Source organism: Anomaloglossus baeobatrachus, unplaced genomic scaffold (genome assembly GCF_048569485.1).
Source record: "Anomaloglossus baeobatrachus isolate aAnoBae1 unplaced genomic scaffold, aAnoBae1.hap1 Scaffold_133, whole genome shotgun sequence".
Lineage (NCBI taxonomy): Eukaryota > Metazoa > Chordata > Amphibia > Anura > Aromobatidae > Anomaloglossus > Anomaloglossus baeobatrachus.
In genome coordinates this window covers 389318-409226 of record NW_027441903.1, presented here as the reverse complement: position 1 = coordinate 409226, position 19909 = coordinate 389318, and the positions used below count along the sequence as shown (strand labels likewise).

The 19909-nt window shown below is 47.8% G+C and overlaps 2 protein-coding genes across 3 annotated transcripts in view; one reads left to right on the top strand and one right to left on the bottom strand.

The window, feature by feature from the left end:
• Nucleotides 1-1021, top strand: part of LOC142260572 (germinal-center associated nuclear protein-like) — a 95342-nt gene extending 94321 nt beyond the window's left edge. For both annotated transcript variants that reach the window (XM_075331998.1, XM_075331997.1), the window contains one exon: nt 824-1021. In XM_075331998.1, the coding sequence (XP_075188113.1) occupies nt 824-830 (7 nt within the window). In that variant the 3' untranslated portion in view covers nt 831-1021. The remainder of the gene's footprint in view (nt 1-823) is intronic.
• Nucleotides 838-17261, bottom strand: LOC142260573 (lanosterol synthase-like). The gene is made up of 10 exons (XM_075331999.1): nt 17200-17261; nt 16403-16562; nt 15268-15406; nt 15073-15181; nt 5200-5321; nt 4983-5079; nt 1872-2007; nt 1685-1793; nt 1034-1152; nt 838-939 (listed from the first exon to the last, which is right to left on the bottom strand). The coding sequence occupies exons 1-10, from the start codon at nt 17211-17213 to the stop codon at nt 838-840; spliced, it is 1107 nt and encodes a 368-aa protein (XP_075188114.1). The 5' UTR covers nt 17214-17261.
• Nucleotides 17262-19909: the final 2648 nt, after the last annotated feature.

The following is a 19909-nucleotide window of genomic DNA, read 5'->3' as shown; positions in this document are numbered from 1 at the left end:
CGGTGGAGCTAGGAACAGGAAGGAGGAGGTGGGCGGGGCCTGCACGATCTCCGGTCATGTGACAGCCAGAGCTCGTTCAGGCCCGCCCACCTTCTCCTGCACAGTGCAGATGCTGATAGATGCCGGAAAGTGAAGTGCTGCGTGATGGAGGTAAATATAAACTCCCCGATCACTCAGCACTTGTTCTGCATTGAGGATGCAGTGCCAAAGCCATAGTACTGTATCCTCAATGCAGAATGCCCGCAGCATATCCGCAGGACGTTCCGCTGTACATCCACAGCATGTAAACAGACAAAAGTTGTGCTGCGGATTTCTGGGAGCTCCTGCGGATATATCCGTAGTACACTGTCCCCGTGGGCACATAGACTTCCATTACACTTCTCCTTCCTGCCGTCTGACATAATGCAGAGGCTGCTGTAATCACAGGATTCTATTATCTCGCAGGCTTCTTCTAGAGACATAGAAAAAGCTTGTAATCCCATGTTTGGGTAAATATATTCTACTTCATTATATTGGGCAAGTATTTATAATCTACCTATCTCTCATATTTATCAATTCTTGGAGCATTCTTTTGCAGGGAGAAAGTACAGAGCTCCTTGTACTATGCCCGATATTGGAAAGAATAGAATGGGCATATAGTAAGGGAATGAAGCCAATAAACAGCATTGATCGCCCACTTTCTTTTTAGAACATAAACTTTAATTAACACCTTTGGACGAATATCATCAGATTTTTTAAGTGGCTCATTAGTGGTACATTTTAAAAGTTAAGTTGCAACAAATCAGATAAGAAAACTAATCCTACGAACTGTATTTCTGCACAGGATGTGATCACTACTTACCAAAGGTAATCAGGGATGCGATCTACATGTTCCCGGAATGATGGAGATTCTGGTCCATCTACATGCCAACGGACCATCATATTAATCACTTTAGAGATCTGTTACAGAAGAAGATTTATTTCAAAATTAGAATTTTTCTTTAAAATAAAATAAAAAAAATCAATAAATAATTCATGTTTCCAGGAGCCTTACTGGACCAATGCTGATACACTTGGTAAAGCGGTCATCTGCTGTTACATGGTCATATAATTCATGCACAGCACGCCGGCGAAGAGCAGGAATGTGGTACGCCTCGTATGCATTCAACAGGACTGAGAAGAAAAGTACAAAATGACTTATGGGAATAAAATACTTCAACTGAAAAGTTAAAGGGAATCTGTCACCAGGTTTTTGCCACCTAATCTAATGTAGGGGCAGAGATCCTGATTGCAGCGATGTGTCAATTACTGAGCTGCTCAGTGTAGTTTTGATTAAATCACTGATTAATCATCAGTAGGTTATCATTACAGGACTACTTGGCATGCTGCAGGTAGTCCAGCATATTCCTGAACTCTGTATAACTGCTAGATCTGCAGCAGAGAAAGCATTGATTTTATCAAAATGACAGCAAGCAGCTCAGTAAGTGACACATCGCTGGAATCAGGGTCTTTGTCTTTACATTATGCTGCTCTCAGATGGGGGAGCAAAAACCTGCTGACAGATTCCCTTTAAAATCATAAAAAGTGAAAATCTCATTAAATTTAATTTATTTAAATTTTGAATTCTAAGAGAAACAACACACATAAAAATCTGCATAATTGTATAGGTACAAATGCTGCACTGACGATAATCAATGCCTCCTACCATAGGCAAAGTCCAGTAAGATACTGTGCGGTGTATACAGGTCACAAGCAGCAACACAGTTCCTCTGTGCCGGCCAATTTATACTGCTATATTCCTGCACGTACAGCTCCTGCATGAGAAGCAAATGTGTAAATACATGTCCCACTTGATAAAATACAAGTGATAAAATACGTGTTCTGCCCCTTACTTGTCTCAAGCTGCGGATCAAGTTATCCTCACGGGCACTCAGACGTGTAGCATAGCAGTAACTCATGGGTAAGTAAACCTGACGGCAGTGACACCATATGGTGCTGGGGTGAGCAGGGAACCACTGGGGAAGAAGCCTACAAGACAACACTAGATGTTAAGGGGGCTTTACACGCTACGATATCGTTAATGTTTTATCGTCAGGGTCACGTCGGTAGTGCCGCACATCCGGCGTCATTAACAGTATCGCGGCGTGTGACACTTACCAGCGACCTTAAACGTCCTCCAAAGTGGTGAAAATCGTTCACCATGGAGGGGTCGTCCTAAAACCAAAAATTGTTAATGGTTGTTAGTAGATGTTGTTCCTCGTTCCTGCGGCAGCATACATCGCTGTGTGTGACACCGCAGGAGCGAGGAACGTCTCCTTACCTGCGTCCACCAGCAATGAGGAAGGAAGGAGGTGGGCGGGATGTTCGTCCCGCTCATCTCCGCCCCTCCGCTTTGATTGGCCGGCCGCTTAGTGACGTCGCGGTGACGTCGCCGTGACGCCGAACGCACCTCCCCCTTGAAGGAGGGATTGTTCGGAAGTCATAGCACCGCCGCCGACCAGGTAAGTGCGTGTGACGATGCCGTAGCGATAATGTTCGCTGCGGCAGCGATCACGCGATATCGCATGTGTGATGGGGGCGGGTGCTTTTGCGTACGATATTGATAGCAATTGCTAGAAATATCGTAGCGTGTAAAGCCCGCTTTAGAGAAGAGTGGGAAAGGATAATTCACATTACTTTCCCAGCAAGATTATTAGAAAAATACCTGAAGATATGCGGAGACTATATGTAACGCAGAGCGGTGCTGATTAAAGGGAACCTGTCACTAGATTTGTCCCCTATAAACTTCAGCAACGAACAGTGAGCCCTTACATACAGTATTCCAGAATACTGTATATAAGACCCCAGGCCGCACTGCATAAAGTAAAAAACCAGCTTTTATTACACTCGTCTGGGGGGCGGTATGGTCCGATGGGCGTCGCTGCTCTTAGTCTATTGCCTCCTCTCTCCATCACCTTCCTCCTTATCTGCTCCATGTGGATGACGCATCCTAAATCATGCACACAGAGTCCTCCACTGTGTTCCTGCACAGGCGCACTTCTCTATACCATGCTGAGGGCAGAGCAAAGTATTGTAGTGTGCTTTGACCTTGAGCCAATGCCTCCTCTCTTCTTGTGATCGCCGTCCTCCTTCTTGCTTTGTGTGGATGACACATCCTACATCATCCACAAAGAGTCCTCCATTGTGCTCCTTCGCAATTCTCTCTGCCCTGCTGCAGGCAGAGCAAAGTATTGTAGTGCGCAAGGAAATATTAAGACCGCCCACGCATGCGCCCACTATACTTTGATCTGCCCTCAGAGAGCAGTGCGCGTGCACAGAAACGCAATTGAGGACTCTTTGTGGATGATGTCAGACGCGTCATCCACACTAAGCAAGAAGGAAGACAGTGATCGCAAGAAGACAGGAGACACTGGATCAAGGCCAGCAATGCCCATCCGACCAGACCACCCTGCAGGTGAGTACAATAAAAGCTGTTTTTTACGTTATTCAGATTGGTCTGGGCTTTTATATACAATATTGTAGAATTCTGTATATAAGAGCTCATTGGTGGTGGCCGCAGCTTTTAGGGGACAAATCTGCTGAGTGGTTCCCTTTAAAGGGCTCTGTCAGATTTCCAGTGCCCCCAGAACCACTAGTAGTTCTGGTGCTTATCTAGAATCCCTCACTAACTGTCCCTTCATGTAGTACCATGTTTTTCCAAAAGTAAGACACTGTCTTATACTTTTTTTTGCCCCCCAAAAAGCGCTAGGGCTTATTTTTGGGGGCGGTCTTATTTTTGGAGACACACGGTTTCCAAAAAAACAGACCCCCCCACTTCCCAGGAGACTCATACTTACCAGACCCTGGAAGGCTGAGTAATTCCGAAATCTTCCCTGTGATCTCCGGCAGCCGCTGCCAGCAAGTATGCTGCACGCTGCCTCCTGCTGCTGGACGGACACACACACACACACACACACACACACACACACACACACACACACACACACACACACACACACACACACACACACACACACACACACACACACACACACACACACACTCATAACCCAAACACTCATACACACACACACACACACACTCCATCCAGTGGTACAGAGTGCGTCCGTCAGGTTATACCTGTCAGAAGCCCGTACATTCTAGCCTCTACCCCAGCCTAAGGGATGGGAGTAAGTCATGTGTCCCAGGTCCTTGCGCTCCACCGTACGGCTTCTCAGGATCGGTATCGCTGGATGTGGTGAGTGTGTGTGAGCGATCTGAAGGGAGATTGTGTGTATGGTGTGTGATTGTGTGTGTGATGTGTGCGGGGGTGCGATCACTACAGGTTCTGCCGCTCAGCGTCTGGTCAGTATAATTGCAGGGTGTCCGCTTTCTATAATGAAGTGTCCTGTAGTATCTTTCTGCACTGACACTTCATTATTGAACCGCGACTAAGGCTTATTTTCGGGGGAGGGCTTATATTTAAGCCTTGCTATGAAAATGCTTAAAATCCCTGCTAGGGCTTATTTTTGGGGGAGGTCTTATTTTAGGAAAAATACGGTAGCATACATAAACACATCTTTAGAAAAAGTATTTCTTAAGATCGTTTATGACATGCTAATAAGGTCAGTGACTAGTTGCAGGGACGTTAGTTCCCTGGCTAGTCGGCCGACTCAGCATGGTATCACACCCCAGTGGGCGCATGCGCACTGCTTTGTACCCATTAGCATTGAGCTTCTTTGACGCCGGGTGTATGTGTAGCCGGCTTCAAAGACTCTCACTATCCACGAAGGATGCGATGTTCCTGACTTCCACAATAACTAGCATTTTTAGAAGAGAGAATCTGGAGTAAAAAGAGCATTTGAAGGTAGAAATCCAATGTTTCTAAGCGCGGTGTCAGGGGACTGGGTCCACAGACAATTGATTTTTAGTAAATGCTACTAATATTGATACAGATAATTATCTCACGGTCACAGCCACCAATAAAGTCATATCAAGTCTGAATAATCCAAAAAGAAACTCACCACATCTCTGGGAATAGAGTGTTCATTCCCTCCCAACTGTACACATTCAGCACAGATAGCCAAAATTTCCCCCAAGAAGGAATACCAATGGCACCTCCTGCAACGAAAGTTGGATACATCGGATCAAGCATGGAAAAAATATACTGACATATTATCTGCAAACGATTGTCAGTTGTGAGATGCGCTGGATTGATGCTAAAAGCTGATGTGAACTTACCCTTACTATGAAGATTGTTGCGGGCGCGGGTCATATCTGGGTCATCCTGTGACACTCCGAGAAGTCGCAAAGAGGTGTAACTGAGCGCCGTGCCAAACACAGTGCTCTTATCTTCAATATGCCTATGTATAAGATAGTTATTTATTATGGGGAACATAGATATAGAATCAGTACAAATTTTATTTTGTGATTTCGTAAAAAAAAAATAAACAAATAATTAACGACCAAATTCAAATGTGAAAGGACTCCTTAAAGGGGCTATTCACTATTTGGAACAACCACTTCTTAATTGTTATATTCCAAAGCATAGACAATACACACATCACTTTTAAAATTAAAGTTAAAGTGAATAACACTTAATATTTCAATAACATGGCACCTGGTAAGCGGGGTAGATGTTACCTGGCACATGGACAGTGTGCTTTTAAAACTGAATGTCACAACAGTGTACAGATGCACAGCGTGCTGTGCAACACAAAGGTAACATCGGGAATAGTATAGAAGGAAGGCCCTGGTGACAGGGATAGAAGCCACACACTGCAAGTCACTTGAGTTTGTACCCTACGCTCCCTAACGTCCCTACACGGGTCCTTCCCCTTGTCGCCGTTACATGCCTAGTCACTCGCTTGCCCTGAACTCACCCTGGCTAGTGAGAAGGCCGGCAAGAACACTAGTCTCAACACTGCAATAATACAACACAAGGAATAGACAGAAAGACAATAGACACAAAATGAAAACACTCCAAGCTCCTCCAATGCAGCTAACACTACAGCTGCAATAATCATGACTCCTCTGTTTCTTCCAGAGACAGGCTCCATCCAAAGTGGTCAATATAGAATCAGAATCTATCACCAGCATTAGAGGGTAAGACATGTGAATTTTTATAGCGAATGGGAGTGGTCACAAAAGAGCTGCACCAGAGATTAAGGCTACAAAGGACAGCCAGATAGGATAGAACCCTTAATCCCTCCAGCACTAAAAGAAAGTACGGTATATTCACTCAAATAAAAGTTGTAGACCTGCGCATAAGGTGTTGTGACCTTCTAGTCCCTGATTAGCCAGAGGTCTCCCCAAAGCAGGACACAAACATGACACTGATGTGTTGGAAGTAGTAATAATGGCCAGGGATAGGGATCTGAGCAATTTTGATAAGAGCAAAATTGTGAATGTGATATGACTGGGTAAAAGGTGCGGTGTTCCCTGAATACAGTGTTTACTAACCACAAAAAGTAGTGTAAAGAAGGTCGCCCGGTAAGCAGGAGTCAGGGGATCTACATTATATTAGCAGAGTGGTAATAATGTTATAGTCGATAAGTATTTAGATAAATCCCTTCACCACCAGTGCAGTGCACACCCAGAGTCTGCACTTTATGTTACTTATCAATGTGTCCATCACCTTTTTTTTCAACAGAAAAAGAGAATTTTGTTTACTTACCGTAAATTCTTTTTCTTATAGTTCCGTATTGGGAGACCCAGACATTGGGTGTATAGCTTCTGCCTCCGGAGGACACACAAAGTACTACACTCAAAAGTGTAGCTCCTCCCTCTGAGCTTATACACCCTCTGGAGGACGAGATCTAACCAGTTTAGTGCAAAAGCTGAAGGAGAATAGCCACCGACAAGTAAAAACAGAGCAAGAACCGGAACAACCGGAGCCTCTGTCTACAATAACAGCCGGTGATAACACGCGGAACAAGAAACTGTCAACAGGCAACAGGGAGGGTGCTGGGTCTCCCAATACGGAACTATAAGAAAAAGAATTTACAGTAAGTAAACAAAATTCTCTTTTTCTTCATCGTTCCTTATGGGAGACCCAAACCATGGGACGTCTCAAAGCAGTCCATGGGTGGGAATAAACAGATAACTGAGAAGTAGGTAAAACCTAACTTCACAAATGGGCGACAGCCGCCTGAAGGATGCGTCTGCCCAAGCTCGCATCTGCCGAAGCATGAGCATGCACTTGGTAGTGCTTTGAAAAGGTATGCAGACTGGACCAAGTGGCAGCCTGACAGACCTGCTGAGCCGTAGCCTGGTGCCTGAAAGCCCAAGAGGCACCGACAGCTCTGGTCGAGTGCGCTTTAATCCCCGGCGGGGGAGGCACCTGAGCACATTGGTAGGCATCGGATATGGCCGACCTAATCCAACGAGCTAGGGTCGGTTTGGAAGCCGAGAGCCCCTTGCGCTGACCTGCGGTCAGGACAAAAAGAGAGGTGCACCGCCTAAGAGCAGCGGTGCGTGACACATAGATCCGGAGCGCCCGCACCAAATCTAAAGTATGTAACGCTTTCTCGAAGCGATGCACAGGGGCCGGACAAAGGGAAGGCAATGAAATGTCCTGGTTAAGGTGGAAAGGAGACACCACCTTAGGGAGAAAATCCGGCGTCGGACGGAGAACCACCTTGTCTTGGTGAAAAACCAAAAAGGGTGACTCCGAAGAGAGCGCAGCCAAATCAGAGACTCTCCTGAGAGAGGTTATGGCCACCAGAAAAACCACTTTCTGGGAAAGTCGAAACAAGGGAACCTCCCTAAGAGGCTCAAAGGGGGGTTTCTGTAAGGCCGTGAGGACCAGATTAAGGTCCCAGGGATCCAAGGGCCTCCGATAAGGAGGAATGATGTGAGATGCGCCCTGCATGAAGGTGCGCACCTGAGCCAGCCGAGCGATACGCCGCTGGAACAACACTGAAAGAGCCGAGACCTGTCCCTTGAGGGAATTGAGAGATAGTCCTAGCTGCAGACCAGACTGCAGAGAGGACAGGATGGTCGGCAAGGAAAAAGGCCAAGGAGCATGGCCGGATGAACGACACCAGGACAGGAAAATTCTCCAAGTCCTGTGGTAAATCCTGGCCGAGGACGACTTGCTAGCCTGAGTCATAGTAGAGATGACCTCGGAAGGAATGCCTGAAGCCGTCAGGATCCAGGACTCAAGAGCCACGCCGTCAATCTGAGGGCCGCAGAATTCTGGCGGAAAAACGGACCTTGTGAGAGAAGGTCTGGGCGGTCTGGGAGACGCCACGGCAGTTCCACGGACAGACGGAGCAGGTCTGGGTACCAAGCTCGTCTGGGCCAGTCTGGAGCAATGATTATGACCCGACGGCCCTCCATCCTGATCTTGCGCAGTACTCTGGGCAAGAGAGCTAGGGGAGGAAACACGTAGGCTAGACGGAACTGGGACCAATCCTGAACCAGCGCGTCCGCTGCCAAGGCCTGAGGATCGTGGGAACGAGCCACGTAAACCGGGACCTTGTTGTTGTGCCGGGATGCCATGAGATCGACTTCCGGAGTGCCCCACTTGCGGCAGATTGACCGGAACACCGTCGGATGCAGGGCCCACTCGCCGCTATCCACGGTTTGACGGCTGAGATAATCTGCCTCCCAGTTTTCTACGCCTGGGATGTGAACTGCGGATATGGTGGACTTGGAGTCCTCCGTCCACTGAAGGATACGTTGGACCTCCAACATTGCCAGGCGGCTGCGAGTCCCGCCCTGGTGATTGATGTAGGCAACCGCTGTCGCGTTGTCTGACTGGACTCGAATGTGCTTGCCCGCCAACAGGTGGTGAAAGGCTTCGAGAGCTAAGAGCACAGCTCTGATCTCCAGCACATTGATCGAGAGGGCTGATTCGGACGGAGTCCAAGTGCCCTGTGCTCGGTGGTGGAGAAAGACTGCTCCCCAGCCGGACAGACTGGCATCCGTGGTGAGGATCACCCAGGACGGGGTCAGGAAGGAGCGTCCCTGAGACAGAGAGAGGGGCCGAAGCCACCACTGAAGAGAGCTCCTGGTCTGAGGCGACAGAGCCACTAGCCTGTGCAAGGAAGCGGTCCGCTTGTCCCAACAGAGGAGAATGTCCAGCTGCAGGGGACGCAGATGGAACTGGGCAAAGGGAACCGCCTCCATGGAGGCTACCATTTGACCCAGCACCTGCATCAGGCGCCTGAGGGAATAACGGCAGGGCCTCAGGAGAGAGCGCACCGCCCCCCGAAGGGACTGCTGTTTGACTAAGGGCAGCTTGACAAGTGCCGGCAGAGTCTCGAATTGCATCCCAAGGTACGTGAGTTTCTGGGTCGGGACCAGAGTGGACTTTGGCAGATTGACAAGCCACCCGAACTGGACAAGCGTGGCAAGAGTGAGCGAGACACTCCGCTGACATTCTGCACTCGAGGACGCCTTGACTAGAAGGTCGTCCAGGTACGGCGCGGCCCGATAGTCAAGAGGAGGCTGCCTTGGTGGCAGCGGCTCCTCCGTTCTTCTGGGGACGAGGCTTCGAGCGCCAGTTGGGTTTTCGATCCTTAGCCAAGTTAGTGGACGAGGCTGAGGGCTTAGAGGAGGACCAGTTTGAGGAACGAAAGGACCGAAACCTCGACTGGTTCCTGCCCTGGACAGGTTTCCTGGCCTTAGTTTGTGGCAAGGAAGTACTCTTCCCGCCAGTAGCTTCCTTAATGATTTCATCCAGTTGTTCACCGAACAGTCGGGTCCCAGAAAAAGGGAGCCCGGCTAGAAACTTCTTGGAAGCAGCGTCTGCTTTCCACTCACGAAGCCACAAGATCCTGCGGATCGCGAGGGAATTAGCGGAGGCTACCGCTGTGCGGTGAGACGCCTTCAAAATGGCAGACATGGCATAGGACGAAAAAGCCGAGGCTTGGGAAGTTAAGGCCACCATTTCGGGCATAGAGTCCCTGGTAAGGGAGTGCATCTCCGCCAGGGAAGCAGAGATGGCCTGAAGGGCCCACACTGCTGCAAAAGACGGGGATAAAGAGGCCCCTGCCGCTTCATATACAGATTTGGCCAGAAGGTCAACCTGGCGGTCAGTGGAGTCCTTAAGAGAGGTGCCATCCGCCACAGACACAACTGTCCGGGCTGAGATTCTAGACACCGGAGGATCTACCTTTGGTGACTGAGCCCATTCCTTGACCACCTCTGGTGGAAAAGGAAAACGGTCATCAGAACTACGCTTAGGAAAGCGTTTGTCAGGACAGGCCCTGGGTTTGGTCACAGTGGCCTGAAAACTGGAGTGGTTAAAAAACGTACTCCTTGCTCTCTTAGGTGAGGTAAACTGGTGTTTTTCTACCAAAGAAGCTTGTTCATCAGACACTGGTGGATTAAGGTCCAGTACGGAGTTAATGTACGCAATCAAATCGCTAACATCTGCATCACCTTCGGTATCAATGGGGTACATAGACGTAGCGTCTGAGCCCACAGTAAGGGCATCCTCCTCGCCTTGCCATTCGGCCCGTGAATCAGAGCCGTGGGACGAGGAAGGAGAAGAGTCCCTGCGTCTCCGTTTAGGAGGATGGGGTCTGGGATCAGAGGAAACAGACTCTGTGAGCTCTGTAGAGCGAGTCGGAGCAGCAGAGGCACCCTGAGAAGGGGGCTGATGCATGCTCAGCAGCGTCCGGGACAACTGTCCCATGGAGTCGGCAAAGGACTGGGAAATAGCCTTAAAAAAAGATGCTACCCAAGCCGGGGGTTCAGCCACCGGGGCTGGAGCAGCCGGAGGGACCCCTGGGGAGACTCCAGGCTGAGGCACCACCACATTAGAGCAGGCATCACAGTGTGGGTCTGTGCTCGGTTCGGGCAGTATGAGCTTACATGCAATGCATATAGAGTGCAGCCTTGCTCCTGGTGTGAGACATGCTGCTGAGGAGGATGTTCTGTAGTAGAGAATTCACTCCTTCAGAAAGCCACCAGAGAGTGCATAAAAAGTCCACAACCAGAGGTTGTGGCTTACCAGACCGTTTTGTGTGCCCTCCGGATTCCCAGCTTGGATCCCCAGACAGATAATTCACTCCTTCTGCAGTGCTGCAGCAGCCAGCGCCGACCAGTGTAAAAACGCTGAGAAAATGGTGCTGGAGTGAGGAGGGGGGTGGGGGTTAATCCAAGAGCGGGAACCGGAGGGCTAAGGAGAAACACAGGGGAGGGAATCCTCTCCTCAGAGAGGAGTGTCCTCCCCTGTGCTGAACGGCCGGTGGGCGGCGCTGCACTGCCCCCCTGCATGACTGACATGCAGGGGCAGAGAAACGAAACTAGGCCGAAGCCGGGGCCTAAATTTATCCATGCGGCCGACGATCAGGCACCCTCGGCGCGGTTCTCAGGAAAAAAACAGAGAACCGGCCGGAAATCACAGTAAAGGGACTTATGAAGCAGCATTGCCCAAATAACACACTCTCCCCACAATAAAATGCAGAAGGGACCCCTGAATACCGTCTCAATACTTAGCTTTTGAGACGCAGGGCCAGGTCCCTGGGGGGGGGTGAGCGCTCCGTCCAGCAGGGGCCTGAAAAGGGCTGTGGATGGAGACCGGTCTCCTGCAGAGCAGTGAGAACCGTGAAGGCTCCCACTTCAAGCCAGAGCCCGTAGGGATGGTGAAGGAGCGCGGCATGGAAGGCTCCAGCCTTAAGGTCAACCTTAACAGCACCGCCGACACAGTGGGGTGAGAAGGGACATGCCGGGAGTCCGGTGGACCCGCTTTTCTTCCAAATCTTTAAATAAAAATCAAAAATCAAAAGAGGATGTGTGTGTGTGTGTGACCTCCTGCACACAAAGCATTAAACTGGTTGGATTCTGTCATCCAGGGGGTGTATAGGCTCGGAGGGAGGAGCTACACTTTTTAGTGTAGTACTTTGTGTGTCCTCCGGAGGCATAAGCTATACACCCCATGGTTTGGGTCTCCCATAAGGAACGATGAAGAAATAAAGTTATGGGTGTTAGAGGATAGCAACGCAAACCAAATATATGAATATTTAAAACAAATTATGATTTTTCTTTTGATCCAAACAAACAAAAATAAAAACAACTCGGAAGAATCATGCTGTAGGTTTATACTGCACACTGAATGCAGTAAAAAGAAAAGCCCAAAAAGTAATGGCTTTTTTTCCACCCGCCATTTCACTACATTGAGGGGTTTTTTCTCCCACTTTTCAGTCATATGGTTAAGTCAATGATGTTAGTCAAAATATTAACTCGTCCCTCGCATTGTGGTCCTGCGCATGCGCACTTTGATTTGCCCTGCGCAAAGCAGATCAAAGTATTGTAGTGCGCATGCACGGGCGGTCTGTAACCTTTTCTCGCTCCTGCGCTTTCCAGTACTGTGATCTGCCCTCAGTAGGGCAGATCAAAGGGTGCCTGCGCTGAACTGCAGTGTTGGCCTGTGTGGATGACGTAGATGCGTCATCCATACTGGGCTGGGTAGAAGGAGGACGGAGATCACTGCAAAGAGTAGGAGCCGGATCGGAGAGCAGCGACACCTACTGGACCGAACTGCCCTGCAGGTGAGTACTATAAAAGTGTTTTTTACGTTCTACGAGCGACATCCATCGGTGTCATCCACATGGAGCTAGAAAGAAGGACGACGACTGCACAGGATAGAGGAAGCACTGGACCCGAGACCAGTGACTCCCATTGGACCCAATCTCCCCGCAGGTGATTATAATAAAGGTCTTTTTTACATTTTACAGAGTGGCCTGGGCTCTTATATACAGTATTCTGGAATGCTGTATATAAGAGCTCAGTGGTGGTGGCCGCAGCTTATAGGGGACAAATCTGGTGACAGGTTCCCTTTCAGGGGTTAATAAATTCATTGTAACTACAAAGTCAACAGAAAAAATACATTTCATACTTATCAACTGACCTTTGGCTTGTGCTCTCATACTCCGAGATAAACCTATAAGCGGGCTTTACATGCTGCGATCTCGCTAGCGAGATCGCAAGCGATTGTACCCGCCCCCGTCGGTTGTGCGACACGGGCAAATCGCTGCCCGTCGCGCACAACCTCGCTTAACCCCGTCATACCTGCCCTGCGACATCGCTCTGGCTGGCGACCCGCCTCCTTCCTAAGGGAGCGAGTCGTGCGGCGTCACAGAGACATCACACGGCAGGCGTCCAATAGAAGCGGAGGGGCGGAGATGAGCGGGACGTAAACATCCTGCCCACCTCCTTCCTTCTGCATTGCTGGTGGAGGCAGGTAAGGAGATGTTCCTCGCTCCTGCGGTGTCACACACAGCGATGTGTGCTGCCGCAGGAACGAGGACCAACATCGCTAATGAGAGGTAAATGATTTTTTGTTTTAGGACGACCTCTCCGCAGCAAACGATTTTTGCCGCTTTTGCGATCGTTTTAGGTCGCACATAAGTGTTACACGCTACGATCTCGTTAATGACGCCGGATGTGCGTCACAAACACTGTGACCCCGACGATAATTCATTAACGATATCGTAGTGTGTAAAGCCCGCTATAGGGTATTTCACGTGCAATCATACACACAGAGCTCATCCAGAAGTCTGTATTTTTGATCTGAGTGTTTTTTGTCAACGGATGGCCGCCTATAGGTGGAGCCACGCCAGTCCACTAGTTGACCAGGTGGGAGGGGCAGACTGAGGACAGAGCAGACAGGAAGACAGTAGTCAGAAGAGAAACTGCAGTGAGACAGTGCACTCAGAGAGAGTCTGTAGTCGGGTCACTGTGGTGTGTGAAGGTGGAAGTGAAGGGACGGTCTGACGCGGATTAACGGTGACCTGGTACCCAGAAGAGGTGGTTGCCGATGGAGTACGGTGGAGTACTCCCAGGAACTACGCACTGACTGGGTACAGGACCCTAGGACAGGAAAGAGCTCGAAGCTGGCCTGTTAACACCTGCACAGCGAGGGGACCATGAAGGACCTGGCTAACCCTACGAATCCAAAGACTCAGTAGCAAAGGGAGAGCCGGAGACAGGACCAGAGACTACATCCCCACAGGGTTCATGCTACCGTCAGGCGGACAGAAATGGACAAACCACCGAACGGGAACCCCCCAGTTCCTCTACGCCACGGGGACCCATTTACCAGAAACAGGTGCAGGGGAAGAAGGTACCAAATCACCAAACTGGCACTGGAACGAAGGGAGGCGAAACCAGCCGGCCTCGGGCAACCAGTTATTACCAACCTGCCGTGAGTGAAACCAAAAAACTATGTGTCCAAAAACACATGAAAGAGTAAATATTGTCAAACACAATTTTATTAAGGATGTACAAAATACAAACTATTAAAAAAATGGTATACACCAAATCTGTGACACAAACTTTGGGTCACAGTGGGGCATGGGAGACAATTACAAGAAGAGATGGAAAACTCCACAGGGGTGGGTATCGGGACATCAGTATATGAATTGAAAACAGTCAGAGTGGGACACAATATACATCCCAAGCGGGTAACGTTATCGGATATACCCCCACTCTGGCTATATTCAAAAATCAGAATGCTACCATATATAAAATATCAACCATGAGTTCCTGCGAGGATCTATCAGACCCATATATAAGTCAATATCTCAAAGGATCAAAGGTAAAAGTAACACTATTATAATATGCAGGGTGCATCAGTACATACAAGGCACAGAATGCCGCAATCAAAAAATGTCCACGGTCTAGGCCCGACGTGCGTTTCGTGTCCTTTGTCAAGGGCCACCACAGATTGTCTGTATTGTCAAAGGACAAAAACCAGTTGCACTAAACCTTAGTGTGGACTCCCTTTTTCTAACACCTATCACATCACCCATCCTCTGGGGCCCGATCCTGCTTGCGGAGGGTCTACTATCCAAGCTGCAAATAACACCAGCCCCAGTAGTGACATTCTGCAGCGGCGGCTCCATCTATATAGCCACAACACCGCAAGTGGGGTCACGTGTGAACACTAATTTAATCCCTTGTAAATATATCCCCATTACAAAAAGGGCACGGAAGCGGGCAACAGCCACCACAGTGACATCCCCCAAGAGAGACATCGCCCGGAACCAAGTACCCCATATCCCTGGGTGCTACACAGCCATATCCTGAGTACAAAGACTTGAATGTGCGCAGCACGTCCACACACTCTTATGTATGTGCAGTCAGTCATATACTCACAGGCCCCATCCGCCATCAGGCAGCTGCACAGATCGCAGGTACCGCACCATCTCCTTCTTGGTAGCGTCAGGGAGGGGCGTCTGTGTCACGTGGCATACAATCAGCAGACCTAAAGAGTATCACAGATTTACAGCAAGTAAAGTAGACGGGAGTCAGATGTAGTGATGGTGGTCATGTATCACTGACAAGTCTCACCTGGCATCAAGAACAGTGGGCCGCCATAATCCCCAGCCCAATGGCCATCCTCCGCTTGTAAGGCAGAATAAAATGTTAGTCCATTTTCTGCTCCATCCTGGGCCGTATTCGCCTTGGGTAAGTCTTTTAAAAATTCACTCTGCACGAGAAAGTAAAAGCCGCGTTATTGATGGTCAGCTTATACCGACGTATATGGATCAATAAAACGCTACGGGTCAGTGCACTGTCCGAGGGATAACGGATGTGTGAATACAGCATTAAGGGTGCTTTACATGCTGCGACATCGCTACCGATATATCGTCGCGGTCATGTCTTTAGTGACGCACAGCCGGCGCCGGTAGCGACATCGCAGCGTGTGACACCAAGGAGCAACAATCAATGATCGCAAAAACGTCAAAAATCGTTGATCGTTGACACATCGCTTGTTTTCATAATATTGTTGGTGGTGCATGCCGCTGGTTGTTCGTCGCTCCTGCGGCGTCACACATTGCTATTAACTCATTTTTAAGCCAGCAATGCAAAGGTTATGTTATTGGATGAAGGCTGGGTACAGTTTTTGTTTTACATCATACTATATATTGAACAATTTGAAAGGTAAATTCCTTGAGATTTATTTTTTTAATTTTCTGCGATTTTCTGCGCGTAGCACTGAAAAACCTAATTTCATGCAATTTTGCCTTTCTATATTTGCTCCATTGTGTCTGCATTAGGCATCATAGACTTTAGGAAGACTTCCCTTTGATATTGAAATCTGGTGATTTTTTTATGTATGATTTTTTTTCTAATATATGTCCACTTTATGGATTTTACTTCTTTGCTTATATTTTAATGATTTATGACCACAAACCACAACAAAGTTTAAGGTTCCGGGTAAAAAGAGAAATCATGCAGATTTATTATGTACTCCAATTGCAAAAATGATTTTTAGTCCTAAATGTAAGTACACAAAAAATAAAATTAAAAACGTGTCCTCAAATGTGGAGAACCCCTAGTGCTGCTCTCCTGCAGTTAAAGGGAGTGTTTCACTTTCTTATACAAAAGTATCATTATTTATAAGGTTTTCAATACTGGATCTTTTCTTATCTAAACTCCTTAGAAAAATAATACAGGCTGCATGTGAATAAGTGTTAGGTACCGTGTCCAGCCCCAGCGAGTGCACCTCCAGGGCGGATTGTGGACGGTCGTCTCCCTCCACATAGCGCCAACACTGTCTGCCCTCCGTACAGGACAGGCGCCAGCGGGTGAGGTCTGTGGCTGGATCGCTCTTGTAAGGACCCCCCCTTCTGCGCAGACACCTGGGGGAAAAAAAATTGCAAAATGACTTTCTAAGTTTAATTTTAATTATTACCATTAAAGGGGTATTCCCATCTCCAAGATCCTGCCCTAATATGTAGTAGATGTAATAATAACAATATTAGCAAATACCTCCAATTAGAAATGTAGTATAGTTCTCCTGATTATCTATGTCTCTTACCTCATGTGCAGGGCATTGCAGCTTAGGTATCCATAGTTATGACCACTTGCAACTTACTATCACTATATGAGTCTTCGTAACCATGGATACCTAAGCTGCAATGCCCTGCAAATGAGGTAAGTGACATGGCTATATCAGGAGAACTATATTGCATTTCTAATTGGAGATATTTGCTATTATTATTATTATTATTATTATTATTATTACACCTACAACATATTGGTATAAGATCTTGGAGATTGGGATAGTCTTTTAAGAATAACCGCAAATAATAGTGTCAGAAATACTGGACAACTGCATAAATAGCAATTCCCCTTTATACTCAGAAGATTTGACTAGAATACAATAAAACCAGCTCAGGGCTATGAAGAACCTAAACCTGACATTACACAAGGTTATGTTGGATCGTCACCAGGCTGCTTCTCCGGTGATTGCAGGGACAGTTCCCTAATACTCACGTCCCCTCGCTCATTTCTCTGTTCTGCACCTGGTTACTGTCTACCGCTCCATCCCTTAAAACCCAAAGTGGTAACGCATTAAGACCCAGAGGATTCTAGGACTTGTAGTTCTTAAAACCTCTCAATCCAAAGCCCGAGATACGGTAAAGGACTACATTTCCCAGACAACACCGCGCCGCCAGATCCTACATCACGCTATCCTGACATGAGCAGAGACAGCAGGAGCCAATCACAGCGCTGATAGCTGTATACATGTAGGCGGGGCCATCAGCTATCAGCCAATGGGTGGTGACAAATACAGAATAGCGTGTTCCGTCAAGTGCTGTCCCCGAGTCTCTGCAGCTGTCGCTTCAGTGTGAGGTCAGCGCTGCCGGGAGGCGGAGGAGCGGAGAATAAGCTCCAGTCCTTATATTGACAAATAAAAGGAAACTGGTTTTCTGTAATATTTCTCACGACCCTCCCATTCAATTTTGTTGTGACACAAATAAAAACCCCCATTATGTCACCTGCAGCTCAAACTCTACTTACTGCTCACTAAACCTGCCAGGTGCAATATGCATCCAAGACCATGAGCAGTTCTGGGTGTATATTGCTAATCCCTGCCTAACCGTCCCTGTATACACTAGCATACAGTAGATAAAGCGAGCTTTAGAAAAAGTATTTCTAAAGATCCTTTCTGATATGCTAATGAGTGAGGGGACTAGTCCCCTGGGCGTTAGTTCCCCTGACTAGTCGGCCCCATTAGCATGTTAGCACGTCCCTGTGGGCCCCTGTAGGCGTGCTCTCATGCTAATGAATGCGCAGGATCACAGGATGATCTCACTCAACCCTCCGCTGCCATCGCGTCCGACACTGGATTTCGGCTCAGTGCACATGACCCCGCAGTGTCCATATTTCTAATCCATACCTAACTGTCCCTGTATACACTAACATAGATAAAGAGATCTTTAGAAAAAGTATTTATAAAGATCCTTTATGATATGCTAATGAGGCCAGGGACTAGTCGCAAGGGCTGTAGCTCCTGCGCTCATTCTGCTCTCTTAGCACGCCCCTGGGGGCTAACATGCTGTTGAATGCCCAGCGTCATCAGTGGTGATACGCATACCTGTGTTTGTTGTCACGGACTCAGACGCCAGGTTTAGGCTCAGTACACATGATCCGAAGTCACCGACACTTCTGGTCATATTTCTAAAGTCAGTTTATCTTATGAACATTACCCCTTCAACTAGTCACAGGGGCGGGGGCGTTAGTTTCCCTGACTAGTCAGCCCACTTAGCATGTAATCAGGCCCCTGTGGACTTGATAACATGATTTACAAGAGCCGGTGTCATTGCCAGCCCTGTACAAATCTTGCACATGCGCAGCTTTGTTCCCTCACATCACTTAACCTCTGAAGCCGGGTGTACGCGTCCCTGCATCAGAAAGGCGCACTGCACACGGGGGCAGAGATACCATTGGTGTATCCTGTGCGGCCGTACAGGGACCCAAGAGGTCTGGGGGCCCATTTATACCCCAAAAGCAGGTGCAACTTTGCATTTTTATGAGCTCTTGGGCTGCAAAGGGCCCATATATTCTTCTTGCACAAGGGCCCTCTTCTGTCTGTGATCTCTCCCGTCCAGTCCCTGGACTTGTACTTCCTGCAAAGTTATTTTCTCTGATGAAGCCCTTCTGACTCTTGAGGACATCTAGATGAATGATTTGTCCTGTATAAGCAAAACTATTTTTTTTTTTAATTAAACTGAACTACAAAAGTGATTTTTAGCTTTGCATACATGCAGTTAAGTAAAAAAAAAAAAAAAATGTCCCCAGAGGTGGACATCCCCTTTAAATTATGTTTTTTCTGTAATGAGTTATTAAGGTGAGGCGATATTTATCAAGTTACACTTGGATACATCTGTAGTGAGATATTGTTTGGAGAACAAGTCTGGAGGGTACAAAGACTACTTTTCTGCCGTCACAGACCTCTGTGCCACATATGATATGAGCAGGAATATCATTGTCACAAGAAGGTTGGGGGAGCCTGCGTGCAGATACTGCTTAGATGCCTTCAACTTAACCTAACAGTGAAACTGCTGATTAGAAATGTGCAGCCCTAAAATGCATTACATGAAAGGTCCACTATATGTACATAGGGTTTTGGTGGAGGAAAACTTATCAAATAATTTGTTCATGGAAACTGTTTGTGCTGCCCCTCGTCTGTACTGTGTGAACTCAGTCTAAAGGCCTGTTCAGACCAGAGTATTATGCAGATGCGTGCCGTCTGAGTAAAATCAGTTTGACTCAATAGGGCTTTTCAGATGACATTTTTTTACACAGACGCTCAGTAATTGCAGCATGCACTATGCTTATCTGAATGCCGAATGAAACTCACCCATAGAAGTCTATGGATCTAAAGAAAAAACCCTGATTCCACACACATGTTGATTTAATCTGATTTTTATGAATACACTAGCTGTAGTACCCAGTGTTAGTAACTAAGTGTCTTTCTGTTTCTCTCTCACTCTCTCCCTGCCTCTTTCCTTGCCTGGCTGTCTCTGTCTGTCTGTCTGTCTCTCTGTGTCTGTCTTTCTCTCTCTCTCTGTCCATCTATTTCTATTTATTTTAAACACGAGGTTAAATTTTCCCCTCAAAACATAGTCTATGACGTTCCCTAAGTCACATGAGGTGGCTGTGAAAAATGTCATGATTGTAAATGAGACTGTGCGGATTC

Excerpts from the sequence above, each read along its gene's own strand:
- LOC142260573 (XM_075331999.1), bottom strand. Across the intron at positions 15,407-16,402 it reads ACTCGCTGGGGCTGGACACG|AGTGAATTTTTAAAAGACTT; the intron begins GTACCTAACACT and ends TTTCTCGTGCAG. Across the intron at positions 1,794-1,871 it reads TGATCCGCAGCTTGAGACAA|GAGCTGTACGTGCAGGAATA; the intron begins GTAAGGGGCAGA and ends CTTCTCATGCAG.